Source organism: Mugil cephalus, chromosome 18 (assembly GCF_022458985.1).
Source record: "Mugil cephalus isolate CIBA_MC_2020 chromosome 18, CIBA_Mcephalus_1.1, whole genome shotgun sequence".
Lineage (NCBI taxonomy): Eukaryota > Metazoa > Chordata > Actinopteri > Mugiliformes > Mugilidae > Mugil > Mugil cephalus.
In genome coordinates this window covers 3,099,986-3,114,918 of record NC_061787.1, presented here as the reverse complement: position 1 = coordinate 3,114,918, position 14,933 = coordinate 3,099,986, and the positions used below count along the sequence as shown (strand labels likewise).

The window sequence follows — 14,933 nt, the reverse complement described above, 5'->3', positions numbered from 1 at the left end:
AAGAAGATGAACGACGGGAAACTGTTTATTTATTAGGTGGTCGTTTTCAAAGTCACGTTAAGTCTATTTATTTTTATTAGAAAATATACACACACACATATATATATATAACATCGTCTGAACGGATTCTTTCCACTGAACGGAGACGCTCAAAAGGTGACAAAAGCGGGAGAAACCATGGCAACCGCGGCGGTGAGTCCACCCCTAGCCGTTAGCATGAGTAATGCTAACACGAATAACTTTAGCAGCGCCTTTAGCATGAATGATTAACACCAATAACGTTAGCGTAGTCGTTAGCATGAACAATAAACACTGATAACTTAAGTGTTTTTCGTCTGAACCACATTCTTCTTTCATTAATATAAATGTTCAGCAGTGACACATTAATGAGCAGCTGTTCTATTTTTTTCCCCAAATCAGAAACATGTGAATCAGATACATCCGTTGAACAAAAAACAAACACCACATAAACAACAAACACAATAAACAAACAAACATCAAACAAACAAACAATATTTCAGAATATCTCCACAAATCCATTACTAATATGTTGCTCCAAAGATAGAGAGGAGTGTTTTTTAATTAATCTACATTTATGGATATGAATGTATAATCAGATGAATAATATAGAATAATTTCTTTTTGGCAGATGAAGTTAGTGAAGCCAAAAAATGTGGTTCAGTTCAAGTAGAAATCAAGTTGCAGATATCTTCCCATAATTTGGTAGAGAAAGGACAAGACCAGAATAAATGAAAACATCTTCAAGGAGTCCTTCACAGAAACAGTAATTTACATCTAGATCTTTACAGAATCGCTGTAAAAACAAAACTTTCGATGGGTAAATTCTGTGAATTATTTGCTTTTATTTATAAGGTCTCATATATCGAGCAAATCTGTTTCCAGTCCAGATTTATTAGGTTTTAGATAGTTTCGAGGGGACTTGTTCAACATTTTAATTACAAAAAAAGAAGGAAGTTTTTGAATTTCTAACCTTGTGGTCAAACTTCAGATAGCATCTGGATTCTCCACCTTTACTAATAATGATGCCTAAATAGATAACAGAATGTTTTACAGATATATAACAAATAGAAGGGATGTCACAATATTTAAGAGCAAGTAGTTCTCATTTATTTATGTTCAAAGTATTTATCAAATCAATAGATGAATATACCTGAGAGGTCATTCCGCCACCCTGGTTTTAAAGCTTAGCCACAGTAACCAGAGTTCCCTCTTTTCCCCTCTGTGGGTTGTGCAGGAGACCCCCCTCAATGAGGACGGGGTGAGGAGGAAAAGGGTGAGGAAGAGGGAGGTGGGATGTCAGAGCGACTCAGCAGAGACGAGGGACGCTGGCGTCCAGGTGGACCTGCTGATTCAGCAGATCGGCTGGACACATCCAGGTGAGACACCGTCCCTGCTGGCGTGTCGGTACGTAACCCTGACTCCTGTCTGTCGATCTATCTATCTATCTATCTATCTATCTATCTATCTGCCCCCCAGGGGGGAGTGCTGTGCCGTGGCAGTGTGTTTCTCTTACATCAGATGAACCAGGTGAAGATGCTGCGCTGCCAAACCTACAGGACGTCAAGGTCCAGCTCTGCTCCTCCCACTTACCCATGAGGCCTCAGGAACCTGGCTCCGCCCCTCAGTCCTCACCTTTATCCAGCATACTGTGCAGCATATCCTTCAGTGCCACCGTAGGAGGAGCTGCTCCTCCTGGACTCATTGCTCCTCTTAGCCCCCGTCTCGCGGAGGAGGAGGAGGAGAAGAACAAGAGGAAGGAGAAGAAGAAGAAGAAGGAGAAGGAGAGGGAAAAGAAGAATGAGGAGAAGACAAAGAAGAAGAATGAGGAGGAGAAGGAGAAGAAGAAAAAGAAGGAGAAGAAGAAGAAGAAGGAGGAGGAGAAAGAGAAAGAGGAGGAGGAGCCTCGGAGGCCAAGGAGGATGAGGGTTGGTCCAACAATCAGATACCTGCTGGAGTCAGAGGAGGTGTCACATGGTCTCTCAGCAGCCAATCACAGCAGAGTGAGCATTGCCATGGTGAAGAAGAGGAGGACGGAGCATGAGGAGGAGGAGGAGAGGATGGACACACCGAGAGAAAGGACGGAGTCCCCAGAGGATGGAGGAGTGGACACATGTGAGGTGGGTGCTGTCCTCTGCCTGTCCTCTACCTGTCCTTTACCTGTCCTCAGGTGTGTGGTCTGACCTTGTCTAGCTATGTGTCTCTGCAGCGCAATTTGTCCGTCCACAGAGGACAAAGTCAAAGGGAGGAGGAACTGGAAGAGGAGGCAGAGCAGGAGGAGACAACACCCCTCCCTCCAGCACCAACCGAGGCCTCTGATTGGATGGTAAATGTAAAGGATGTATGTACAAAGAAAAGGAGGAGACCACAGGAAAAATGTGGAGGACGGAAGAGGAGGAAATGTAGAGATGAGGAGGGAGGAGGAGAGGAGAGGGAGGAGAAGGACGAAGAAGAGAAGGAGGAGAAGGGGAAAGGAAGGGATGTAAAAGAAGACAAGAAGGAGAAGGAAGAGAAAAAGGAGGAAGAGGAGAAGAGGAAAGAAGACAAAGAGGAGGAGAAGAGGAAAGAAGAGAATGAGGAGGAGGAGAAGGGGAAAGGAAGAGATGTAAGAGAAGACAAGGAGGAGGAGAAAGAGCAGAGGCCGAGGAGGAACAGGGTCGGTCCACCAATCAGATACCTGTTGGAGTCAGAGGAGGCGTCACATGGTTCAGTAATAACGGAGACGACCAATCAGGACGCAGAAACTAAGCAAAGCGCAGGAGGACCAACTAACAGTGAGGCTGGAGCCATAGAGGAGGTTAGTCAGACAGGTGTGTTCGAGAGGACTTACCTCATCCACAAAGACCTGCAGAGCCACCAGGAGACCATCATCGCCCCCTGCTGGGTCACACTGTGATTAACTCATCATTTAACGGTGGTTACTAAAGGCTGGCTGGGTTCTATGAGCCTGTACCTCTGTTTCAGTTCTACTCCTGCACTGAGGCCAGTATCCACCCTGCTATTTGTTTACATGGATTATTATTATTTTTTTTTTTGTATTTTAAATAAACTTTATTAAGAAATCCAATGCAGTCCAGTGATAAACCACAAACATTTCAGAATATCTTGTTTCAAAAATACATTTATGCTCATGAATCCAAAGTCTTAGTCTCTTTATACGATATAAAGGCGGATATGATGTTTTTCTAAATAGTTTATTCTTTTTGGCAGATGAGTTGTCAGTGAAGCCCAACAATATATGTTCAAAGCAGAAGGAAAACTGGTTCAATACAAATCTTCCCATAATTTGGTAGAGAAAGGATTAATGAGAACATGTTCAGGGTGTCCTTCGTGGAAAGAGTAATTTAATCTAGATTTTTTTTATGAATTGTTGTTTAAAAAAAAAACTGGGTAAATCCTGTTCTGTTCTTATTATTTATGATACTTTTGGCAGGTAAGTTCCAAATCTGTTTCCACTTATTAGTAATAATAATAATGTTGGGTTCTGTCGTGTTGAACTTAATAAACCAATAGGGGTCAAATATGGATAGTTTCTGTATAGGACGTCTTTATTGTTTAGTATCTTTGATGAAAGACGCATTGTTAATGAAAGGTAGGTAGTTCCATGGTGTCACCATGGAAACGGCCTCCTCTTCCAAGATGGCGCGTGTGAGTTTATTTCCGGGTCCCGTGAGCAGAAGGGAGGAGCTTCTCTTTATTAAAAGCGCAATGAATAAAGCGGAGGAATGATCTCGTCGGCTTCCGTATAGAAAAAATGTATTCATTTTATTCAGTGTTTTATTCACGATCTTTATTTTGGTTTTTATTCTCAAGTCACAAATAAAACGTTCAGACTGAAATAAAGACGTTAACGGTTGTGACGAGAGACCACCGGAACCCGGAAGGGAGTTCAAACAGAAGCGGCGGTTCTAGTGCTGGGCGGAGAAGAAGACGAAGAAGAAGACGAAGAAGAGAGAAAAAATATGAGTGAAAGCGGCGCTCAGGTGAGTAAAGATGAACTAGAAGTGGCGGATGAAGCCGTTTGGAGCTTCTCCCGGATTATCTGAAGCTGTAAAGTCTCAGCTGAGTCTGACAGTATGACAGTAGCACTGCTAGCATCACAACGACACCATCAGGTCAGGTTGGATGGAATATGGACCTACGGTGTACACCCTGGTTCAGTCTACATCTCCATGCGATCTATGTCCTGGTTCGGTCTACATGTCGGTTCGGTCCATGCCCTGGTATAACTGGTGTCTCTGCAGCTGTTTGCTCGTCTGGAGGGCCGCCGCAGTCTGAAGGACATCGAGCCTCGTCTGTTCCCCGAGAACGGAGGACCTGACCACGGTGACTGAACACGCCCACTTCCTGTTAGGTGACGTCACGGCCGATGGTCATTATTAATTGTGACTGGTCTTTGTTTGTCAGGTGAGGTGGTGGAGCTGTATGGGATGGAGGGGACAGGTGAGTCCACCGTCTACACACCTAAATTGGTCGGAGGTTTGTCCTGACCTGTCCCCCCTTGTCTCAGGTAAGACGGAGCTGCTCTACCACATGCTGAGTCGCTGCGTCCTCCCGGAGGCCGCTGGTGGTCTGGAGGTAGACGTCATGTTCGTGGACACCGACTATAGTCTGGACATGTTGCGACTGGTCAGCATCCTGGACAGTAAACTCAGCTCAGGTAAACATCAGGGGGGCCACCAGGAGTCCACTGGTCTCCATGGGGCCTCCATGGGGTCCTTCAGAGGTCCTCCAGGGGCCTCCGGGTCCCCCCTCTTACCCCGGCTGTGTCTGCAGGTCTCCTGTCCAGGTCCTCGTCTGGATCCGATGAGGAGGTGCTGCGGTCGTGTCTCTCGCGCCTCCTGGTGGTTCACTGCGCCTCCTCTTCCCAGCTCCTCCTCACCCTCCACTTCCTGGAGACGTCCCTGGCCTCCCGGCCCCGCCTCTCTCTGCTCCTCATCGACAGCATCTCCGCCTTCTATTGGCCGGACCGGACTGGGGGCGGAGCCAGCGGGGCCAACCAGGAAGATAAACTCAGCAAGTCTGCAGAGCTCCTGGGACGACTCCTCAGGTGGGTTTTACAGGTCCACATAGAGATCCTGACAGGTCTACAGGTCCACTTAGAGGTCCTGGTCTACAGGTCCACATAGAGGTCCTGACAGGTCTACAGGTCCTGACAGTACTGATTGTTCTGTGGCTTCTCCTCAGGGACTACAGAATCACAGTCTTCGCCACCTGCCACGCCATCAAGAGGAGTAAAAGTGGACCTTCCTCCTCCTCTTCCTCCTCCTCCTCCTCCTCCTCCTCCTCCTTCTGGTCCTACCTCTGTCGCCCCTGGCAACAGCTAGTCGCCCACCGCCTCCTGTGCTCCAAACAGGAAGCCACGAACAAAATGGCCGCCACAGCAGAAGGCGACAGGGAGCAGAGGGGACGGCAGGTCTTCACAGTTCACTGCACCTCCTCCTCTGCCTCTTCCTCCTCCTCCTCCTCCTCCTTAAGGACTAAGGCTTTCAAGAGCAGCTCCTTCTATGTGACAGATGGAGGAGTGGAGTTCATCAGCTCTCAGGACAGAGGATGAAGTGTCCACATGTTTTTTATCATTGATCAAATAAAATGTTCCTCCTGTCTCCTCCTCAGGGTTTTTGGTTTTGACCTGGTTAGAATCTGTGGAAACTTTATTGTCATTGTACCAGTATAAGTCAGTAGGAGGTCTGCTACAACTAATGAGTTCAGAAGATTATTCACAGTTTAGCGGAACCAGGATGAGTTTAAAAGGAAACAGGACCTGTAAAGTTTAGACGACGTGTTTGATCTGAGAAGCTTTTTCATGTCCACTGGAGGGACTGGAGGACGTTTGGTTCAACCGTGACCTGGATCACTGCGAACCTTCACAGACCAGCACTGGTCTGAGGAAAGGACCTGTATCTGTGAGACTTGATGGACTGAAACCCTCCGTGTCCAGGCTGAGTGGAGGTCTGATGAGTTAATGAAGTTAATAAACCGTGATGCTCTATGTTGATGTTATGTGATGTTTTCAGTGGCTGTACACGAAGATGTGAAGATAAATAAAGTATTTGTGTATATACAAAAGTGTTAAATTTCTCAGATGGACCTGGTGTGACTGGTTATAAAGTTGTACACAGAACATGTGTGTACAATGAATAGTGAAACTGTTGAACCTTGATGTTTAATAATATTGTTCGTATTAAGTTCATTGTGGAGCCAAACAGCCGCAGGAAATTAAGACCTAATGAATACACATATGGACATTATATCAGCATCATCTATTATTTATACAGAACTGTGTGAAGGTCTTAGGCACCTGTTGGTATTGATGATCAATAAGTATCTGCCTGTATTTCTCAGCATTGAGGACCATTAATCCTGACCAAACTTTCCAGGAGCCTCCTCCATGCTTCACTGTTGCCTCCAGACACATATTATTGTAGCTTTCTCCAGCTTTTGGTGAACAAACTGTTGTGGTTTGGTTCATAGCTAGGTCTCTTAGCCTTGTTTCCATGTCAAAGGGATGGAGCATTGTCTGCAGCTCCTCCATGAAAAAACACTTCTGGATGGAATTCATATTTTATTTTATATATTCTCAGCATTTGCACATTTGCATGTTCTCATTTTTGCTTAGTTGCTGCACCGTCGGCCTTTGAGAGAGGCCTTCTGAGAGCCTCAGCAGCTCCTCCTCCAGGTTCCTCCTCAGCCACCTGTGGAGCCTCTTCATCGTGTCTCTGGTCTTCATGGACCAGCAGATGTTCTCCATGGGTTCTTGGTGGTCTCCGGTATTATCCCGTATTCTCTGACATGCGCAGCTCCAGGTTCTTGGTGGTCTCCATGGATCTACGGTGAGTTATTTGGTCTCAGTTGTGTTTAATTCCAGTTTCTTAGAGCAGCACCACCAGGATCTGTGTGTACGTCGTGTGCATTAGTTGTTTATTTATTGTTAGTGTGTATTAGTTGTGTATTTGTTGTTAGTGTATATTCATTATGTATTCGTTGTTGTTGGTGTGTATTTATTGTTAGTGTGTAATATTTGTGTATTTTGTTGTTCGTGTGTATTGGTTGTGTATTTTGTTGTTCGTGTGTATTGGTTGTGTATTTTGTTGTTGGTGTGTATTAGTTGTGTGCGGTCCATGTTCGGGGCACGTGCAGTAGCAGTCCGGATCCTCGCGGGTCCGCGCCGGGACTTCATGTCTGATGACAGAGACCGCTTCACCGGAGAAGCCTCCATCAGATCCCTCCGCGGGGTCAGACACACTTTTTACACAACACAAACAAATTAACGCGGCGCGACTCGGACCCACACACGCCGACACACCGCAGACCCGCACCCCGGGTGAACGTGGCCTTTGTCCGGACGTGAAAAGTGGACTTATTGTGGTTACCGTTGACGCCGTGGTGGGGTAGTAAATGTTTTGTGGGACCTACTTCTTCTACTGACAGGCGGTGCTTCGGTCGCTCCCAAACATGGCCTCCATGACGGAGCGACCGCCTCAACTTTAATTTTTCGCCAATTTTCTTAGCAAAAAACGCGTTTTTCTCTTCCACGACCGACGGGAATGTTTCGTGGGAAAGGATCATCATGGCAGACGTGTGAAACACATGTTATCTTTCGGAGAAGTTCGCAGTTGGATTTAAACACATCGGTTTAAGTTGGCTGGAAAGCTGGAGAGGAAAAAGAGAATTGCATCAATTCAGTAAGAGCCTCTCCTCTATCCCCTCGACCCTGCAGCTCCGGCTCTCTGATTCCTCGCGGGTTCTTTCGTCAGCTTGTGCCCAGCCATGAGCACAGGTCGCTGGGTGGTGAATAAACGCGGAGCCGCGAATCACTCATGCTAACGCTAATGCTAACAGAGAAGTCAATTGGGCGGTCCGAGGAAGCTAACGGCTAGCAGCTAACGGCTAACTGCCCTGTTTGTCCACTTCTGATGAATTTACAGGGAATAAAGTCAGTGTTTTTATCCGAGAGGAGGCTCCCTAGCCTTGAACCAAGCGTCCTACTGGCTCCAGGGGAAAGCTAGCGTGGCTAAATATGCTAATGATCCGTGACAGATGCTTTTATGAACCACAATCTAACGTGAGCCCATCGGTCAGAGTCAGAGACTCAGCTGCTGGTTGGTGACCAGGTTATGTGCAACCAGTCAGACATGGTTCAGTCACAATCATTATTTCAGGTGTGTTGTTCTAGGTGTGCTATTCCTGGTGTCATTTCCAGGCGTGTTTCCTGGTGTGTGTGTATCCAGGTGTGTTTCCTGGTGTGTTATTCTGGGTGTATTAGTCCAGGTGTAATATCCCTGGTGTGTTTCCCGGTGAGTTTAAAGGTTTGTTATTTAAGTATGTGTATTATTCTAGGTTTCATTTCCAAGGGGTTTATTCCAGGTTTTGTGTCCAGTTGTGTTATACCAGCTGTGTTTCCTTCCTGGTGTGTTATTCCAGGAGTGTTTCCTGGAGTTATTCCAGGTGTGATTCCAGGTGTATTATTTCTGTTATATAATTCCAGGTTTCGTTTCCAGGAGTGTTATTCCTGGTATATTACTTCAGGTGTGTTGTTCCTGGTGTGTTATTCGAGGTTTGTTTCCTGGTGTCCCTTCCAGGTGTGTCATTCCAGATATATTTATTCCAGGTGTCGTACTCCAGGTTTCATTTCCTGGTGTGTTACTCCAGTTGTGTTACTCCAGGTGTGTTATTCCTGGTATATTATTCCAGGTGTGTTTCCTGGTGTCGATTCCAGGTGTGTTATTCCTGGTATACTATTCCAGGTGTGTTATACCTGGTATATTATTCCAGGTGTGTGTTATTCCTGATATATTATTCCATTGGTGTCTCTGGTGTCAATTCCTGGTGTGTTTTTCCGGGCGTCATTTGTCTTCCTGCTCTTCCTCATCAAGGTTATTCCTCCAGTAGTAGCTTTAAGTTGTCTGAAGAATATAGAACATTTCCAGAAGTCTTAATGGTGACACTTTCATTTAACTGATCACTGGACATAAGGAGCAGCGAACTAAAAAAAACAAAACAAAGCAAAACAAACTTCCAACACTTCTCTTGGAATTAGCTTCGAACTCTGCTGGACTCTGGGAAGTCCAAAAAAGTTTAATCAGAAAGTTTCTGTAATGCACCCTGTCCTCTAAAGGAATCATCCGAGTGCCTCTTGAATTGTTTTTTTCTGAACTAGCCTGCTAACGCTAATGACGCTAACCGGCGAGACCTCTCACTCTGTCTCTTTGTCCAAATCCAGAATGCCGTCTGAGTCTCAGGAGCCTCGGGACAGGGGACCGCCTCCTCCAGTCACTCGAGCCGGACGCAGCGCTCAGCTCGCCAAAGCCGCCGTTAGCCCCGCCCCCGAGCGGCGGACACGCGGGCGTCCTCGGAGAGATGGCAGCGCCGGCCGCTCGGCTCCCCCCACCCCTCCGCCTCCACCTCCACCTGCCCCTCCACCTCCCAAACCCAGGAAGAAGTAAGTTTGATATGTGTCACCGGAACATCTGCATCCGCTCTATGGAGTCTCTGCTGAGTCCTTGTCTGAAACACAACAACAACCCCCAGCCCTGAAATTCACTGAATATATCCAGCTGCAGTGGAGAGGATTATACTTTATTATTATTTACTACAGTGGCCTGGCTACAAAAAAACGTCTCCACCTGGATTTAACTGATCTAATCGGTAGGAGCCTCCTGTTGGATAATTAGTGCACGGGTGATTATCTTTCAGACGGTATTCAACAAGTTATTTTAAGCCCAACTGGTGCAATGAGGAGCTTCTCATTTCTTCAACAACCGTGTGGAAAGACACATCCCGCGGTGGTGTAAAAGATGTTACTCTGTTTGAGACGGGTCAAATCACTGGCTGCATCGAGCAGAGAAAACATCCGATGAGATTGAAACCTGATTGATGGTGATGGGTGATCATTAAAAACGTTTAAGGCTTAAGGCTTAATAGTGAAATGAAGAGCATTTCCACACAGACAGTGTGAAGGGAACTCAAGGGATTGGGACTGAGCAGCTATGTAGCCTTAAGAAAACCACTAGTCAGTAAGGACAACCAGGGAAAAAAGGTTTCAGTCGGCTAGGGAGGAGCACATAGACTGGACTCTGGACACGTGGAAGAAGGTCATGTGGTCTGATGGGTCCAGATTGACCCTGGTCCAGATTTTTGAGGCATATGGGGAAGAAGAAGAAAAGAGGCAAAGATGAGATGAGAGATGCCCAAAGAATGAGGTCAGCTGACTACCTGAACATACTGAATGACCAGGTTCTTCCATTCGTGGAGTTTTTCTTCCCTTACAAATGTGCAGCTGTGAGGTTTGATCTGCTGGTCACATTACTACTGGATAAATAACGGCATTAACACGGACTAGTCTCCGTTTAATGATCAGATAAGATCACATGCACAGTGGAGTATGTTTGTATCTGCATCCAGTGGTAAATAAAAGTAAAAACTGTAATAATTACACATGACACACAAGGTAAAAATAAAAGTACAGATGTGAGACTTAAAAGGTGGTAGCTCATATACACAAGCATTTACGACGTGCACGTTCAGGCAGTTCAGGCTCAGAGTTGAGCAAGCGGACGGACGGTTTGAGGATAGAAACTCTTCTCCAGCCTCTAATGAAATTTCATCTCTGTAACGTTTAGCGTAGCGTTCGTTGCTTCAGAGCTTGAATGAGTTGCGCTTGTTTCTATGTGTTGAGGACACTGCAGTCCTCGCTAAGATAGAAGATCAGACGTGCGTGTTGTGGTGAGATGTGTTGGAGAGGAAGTGGTTGAACTGCATGCTGGGTAATGAGCGGCGAGGGATGTGTCAGCTGGACTCTGTTCCTGGTTTTACCTCCGGCTACACATCGCTGTGTTCACACTCACTCCACTTCCGACTTTAAAAAGGTCTGTTAGCGTGTTAGCATGAGGTCCAAGTGACGCTAATAAATCTAAATAAACTGATCTAAAGCTGCGAGCGGCTCCGTCGTTCCGCCATTAGTTTTAATTAAAGTCCATCTACGTACAACAACTAAATTCTTCACACATACAATAACACACCCCCGACTTGACTTTGTTTTTGGTTTTTACAGTTATTTTTTTTGCACTAATAAATCTGCTTTTTGCACAAACCACTCACTCACTGTCTCGTCCAATACGCTTTATAATTGTGCAATTATTTACCAATTTCAGCAATTTTTATCACCACCTTCATATTTCTGTTTTTCTCCATTTACATTTTCAGAATGTTGTTATTTTTTTTGTATATTTTTATTGTTTTTCGTGAATATATTCTTGTTAAGTTCCGCACTACCGTGAAATGGAATAAGTAGTGGAATAAATATTTGCCATTCAACCACAACATGCACCAGCAGAAATAAACTTTTAAAGGATTTAAAACTCTTAAGTGTAAAACTGAACCCTCTGACAGTTTTGTTTGCGGTCGTAGAGGGGTGGGTTAGATTGACCACAGAAAAAGACCTTGGCCTTCACCTCCCTTCTTGCACGATGAGCTATTTTGCTCAGGTGGTTGGACTCTTCTCCTCCCACGCACACACAATGACTGCAAGACATCATGTCCTACCCTAAAACTCGAAAAAGTTAGATTCTCACTCCAGCGTTTGAATGGGAAATTTCCAGACTGGAGAAAGTGTTTGAGACTAAAGTCGGTGTTTTTCCTGTGCAGCTTGACATAAACATAATGTGGCTACAGTAGGTTTATTATTATTTTAGGTAATTTAGTTATGATAATTCTTTATTATTATTATTATTATTATTATTATTATGTGCATTTCATACATGCCTGTTATACACATTTGTGTCAGCTACCGTGAAATTGTGTATGTTCTGTTAGTACCAAACTGATGGAATAATATCATATTTGCACGTTTAGTATTAGAAAGTAGCGTAGCAGCTGCAGAGCTGGACTGCTCAGGTAAACTCTGATCAACTGACCGGCTGTTCTGTTGTTCTTTCAGGGGCCGGAGCCGTGGCCGAGCCCAGGTAGAGGATGAAGAGGGCATGGGCAACACGGAGAAGAAACCCCCTCAGAAGACAGGTGTGTAGACGCAGCTTGCATCCAGAACAGACACACCTGATGACCAGTAGGAATGTGATAAATGTGATGAACGCAAATTGATGACTTCTAAACGAGGCTAACATCAAGCTAAGGGTAGCTACACAACACATTTATTCCACCGCCTAAAGAATCAGTACATGAAACAGGAGGAAGAAAACACATACACGTCCTCCGGTAAATTAAAAAAAGTAAAAAACTCAGCCGATAACTGCCGACACATTCAGTGCGTTCAGTAGGAGAAACAAAACCAGAGATGGACGGATAACACAGGAGGGACTTAGTGGGTTTGAAGACAGAATGAGTCAGAAACACGGACCAGAGTTAGAATATTTTTCTCATGATCTTTGTCGTTATCTCCAGAATTATGGAACTTATTGTGCTAATTTTTTAGCCCATATTGCCCTGATAGTGACCGGAGGTTAACTGAGTTCTGTGGTTCGTGTTGTGTCCACAGAGGTGAAGGAGGCAAAGGAGGTGAAGGATGCAAAGGAGGCGAAGGATGCAAAGAATGCAAAGGAGGCGAAGGATGCAAAGAATGCAAAGGAGGTGAAGGAGGTAAAGGAGGTGAAGACAGCTGGACGTCGTCGTTCCACCTCCAGGAGAAAATCTAACACAAATTCTGAACCCGACCAAGAACCCAGCCAGGACCGGCTCAGTCCAGAACCCAAGCCAGACCCTGATCCTGACCCGGGTCCCGACCCAGGTCCCCCTGACCCCAGTGTTCCAAAGTGCAGCCCAGAAGAGGAGGAGCAGGAGCAGGAGCAGGAGCAGGAGCAGGAGGAGGACAGAACCAGAACTCCTCCTGCCTCTCCGCTCCAAGCCACCAGTGCTGGGGAGGACGCTGCCCCCTGCCCCCCATCCCCGTCTCTCAGCCCCGGGCCACATCCTGGTCCTGGGGAGGGGGACCAGCCCAGCCCAATCCACAGCCCCCACCCCATGGAGGTGGATGAATCAAGTCCGGCTGCGAGTCCCAGTCCGTCCAGTCCCCCGGTGTCCCCCTGTCTCCGGCTGGAGGACGAGGACTCTCTGTCCCCCATGTTCCAGAGGTCTCTGTCGGAGGACTCGGGTGGGTCCCCGACCCCCAGCCTGGGACACACCAGGAGACGGTGAGACAGTGTCTGAAGACAACGTGGAAGGAGGTAATTGTTTCCAACCAACTGGCTCTCATGCAATATCTCTCTCTCTCTTACTGCCCCCCCCCCCAGTCTGAAGCAGTGTGCCTTCTGTTACCGTGGTGACCAGCCTCCCCTGGGCCAGGGTCGCCTGGTGGTCTTCGGACCGACTCCCGGCTACATCCCGCTCCACATCCTAAACCGCCGCGCCTCCTCCGAACGGGACAGCGACTGCCACGCCCACTGCTACCGTGGCAACCTGGCCCCGCCCACGTGAGTGACCTCACTGTCTGTTTACGTCCCGACGTTAGACAAAATGTCCTCAGACGTTCGTTCGTTCATTCATTCATTCATTCATGTTTTCTGTCTGTGTAGGTGCAGCAGCCCAGATCAGAGTGGTGAGTACAACCGTCATTAACTTATTAGTTGTTATTTATTATTAGTTATCAATTACAGTCATCAGTTATGTGTTATTATTCGAATTATTATGTATTATCAGTTATTATTATATTAGGAGACTCATCCCTGTTATCGCTGTTGTTTCAGAGGACGAATCCTCCTCAGAATTCATCAAGCAGTTCGGACCCATCGGCCTTCCTCACGACATCAATGTCCAGTCACTGTTCGACCCCACAGGTACCTCCTCCCTCCCCCTCCTGCTGCTACTCCTTCTCTGTCTCCTCTTCTTTTTCCTTCTTCTCCTACTACTCCTCTTCCTCCTCCTCCTTACTCCTGTCCCCTGTCTTCCAGGTCAGTGCTGTGCCCACCTCCTCTGTGCTTCATGGTCTGAGGGGGTGTTTAAGGGTGAGGGCCAATCACTGCTCTACGTGGACACAGCCATCGACTCAGGAAGCACACAGGTCAGTTTCCACAGCAACGTGACAATAAACAATTAGCCTCACCTTTAGCTTCACATGTCTGTTAGCATGTCTCTTAGCATTCGTTGTATAGAGTTGTTGTTGAGGGATCAGACCGAACCCAGTGGAATAATCCAAACACTGACGCTGCTGTTTGGTTGTTTTGAGGATCATTTTTATAAACTCCTCCCATCTCCCCCATACCTGCCCAGGTGTGTGCGTTCTGCCGGCGGCTCGGAGCCTCGCTGCGTTGCCAGGAGACTGGCTGTGGGCGGAGCTACCACTTCCCCTGTGCTGCCGCTGCCGGAGCTCCGCAGGACTGGAACCAAAGACGAACACTGTGTACGAAACACGCGGCTTCAGGTAATGCCTTTAACATCACCTTTAGCGTCAGGTAACTCCTGTTAGCATCGCCTTTAGCATCACCATTAGCATCACAGCGTCACGTAATTCCTGTCCTCTAGCTCCACCTACTGTCCACCCCCCGTTCCAGCTCACCTTCATCCTTTCATCGTGGAAATAAAAGTTTTTTTGTTTTATCCGACAGGGCGGTTGCAGTGTGCCGCATGCTCCGGTGGCTGTGAGGTCGGTGGTCTGCTGATGTGTTGTTGCTGTGGTAACTGTTACCATGGCAGCTGCCTGGACCCCCCTCTGGATCCTTCCCCCCTGTCCCGGGCTGGCTGGCAGTGTCCTCAGTGTCGGGTGTGTCAGAGCTGCAGGTAGGTCACATTTAGCATCAGTGTTAGCATTACCATCACATTTAGCATCAGATTTATTAAATTTGTCCTGATGAGGGGTTCAGGTTCATGGAGCTGATTGGTTAGTTACAACTATTTCCATTAAAATGCACAACAACATTCAGGAAAAACACTCAATTATTTAAAATAAGTCTAGTTTTACTTGTCCT

The 14,933-nt window shown here is 46.6% G+C and overlaps 4 protein-coding genes across 10 annotated transcripts in view; all 4 read left to right on the top strand.

The window, feature by feature from the left end:
• The window catches only part of LOC124995449, a 756,577-nt gene that overhangs the window by 572,022 nt on the left and 169,622 nt on the right, over positions 1 to 14,933 (top strand). The gene's annotated exons all lie outside the window — the stretch shown is intronic.
• LOC124995483 (putative uncharacterized protein DDB_G0271982) lies at positions 53 to 2,377 on the top strand. Its single transcript, XM_047567884.1, has 3 exons — positions 53 to 192; positions 1,256 to 1,397; positions 1,498 to 2,377. Exons 1-3 carry the CDS (start codon positions 178 to 180, stop codon positions 2,199 to 2,201), a joined length of 861 nt encoding a protein of 286 aa, XP_047423840.1. The 5' UTR covers positions 53 to 177; the 3' UTR covers positions 2,202 to 2,377.
• On the top strand, positions 2,531 to 6,082 carry xrcc2 (X-ray repair complementing defective repair in Chinese hamster cells 2). The gene is made up of 6 exons (XM_047567881.1): positions 2,531 to 4,001; positions 4,263 to 4,344; positions 4,426 to 4,461; positions 4,529 to 4,678; positions 4,795 to 5,068; positions 5,206 to 6,082. Exons 1-6 carry the CDS (start codon positions 3,981 to 3,983, stop codon positions 5,573 to 5,575), a joined length of 933 nt encoding a protein of 310 aa, XP_047423837.1. The 5' UTR covers positions 2,531 to 3,980; the 3' UTR covers positions 5,576 to 6,082.
• Positions 7,279 to 14,933, top strand: part of LOC124995447 (histone-lysine N-methyltransferase 2C-like) — a 41,385-nt gene continuing 33,730 nt past the window's right edge. For all 7 annotated transcript variants that reach the window (XM_047567809.1, XM_047567807.1, XM_047567810.1 and 4 more), the window contains exons 1-10: positions 7,279 to 7,703; positions 9,242 to 9,460; positions 11,957 to 12,036; positions 12,512 to 13,163; positions 13,263 to 13,442; positions 13,545 to 13,567; positions 13,716 to 13,805; positions 13,920 to 14,029; positions 14,239 to 14,389; positions 14,574 to 14,745. In XM_047567809.1, coding sequence (XP_047423765.1) covers positions 9,243 to 9,460; positions 11,957 to 12,036; positions 12,512 to 13,163; positions 13,263 to 13,442; positions 13,545 to 13,567; positions 13,716 to 13,805; positions 13,920 to 14,029; positions 14,239 to 14,389; positions 14,574 to 14,745 — 1,676 coding nt within the window. In that variant the 5' untranslated portion in view covers positions 7,279 to 7,703; position 9,242. The remainder of the gene's footprint in view (positions 7,704 to 9,241; positions 9,461 to 11,956; positions 12,037 to 12,511; positions 13,164 to 13,262; positions 13,443 to 13,544; positions 13,568 to 13,715; positions 13,806 to 13,919; positions 14,030 to 14,238; positions 14,390 to 14,573; positions 14,746 to 14,933) is intronic.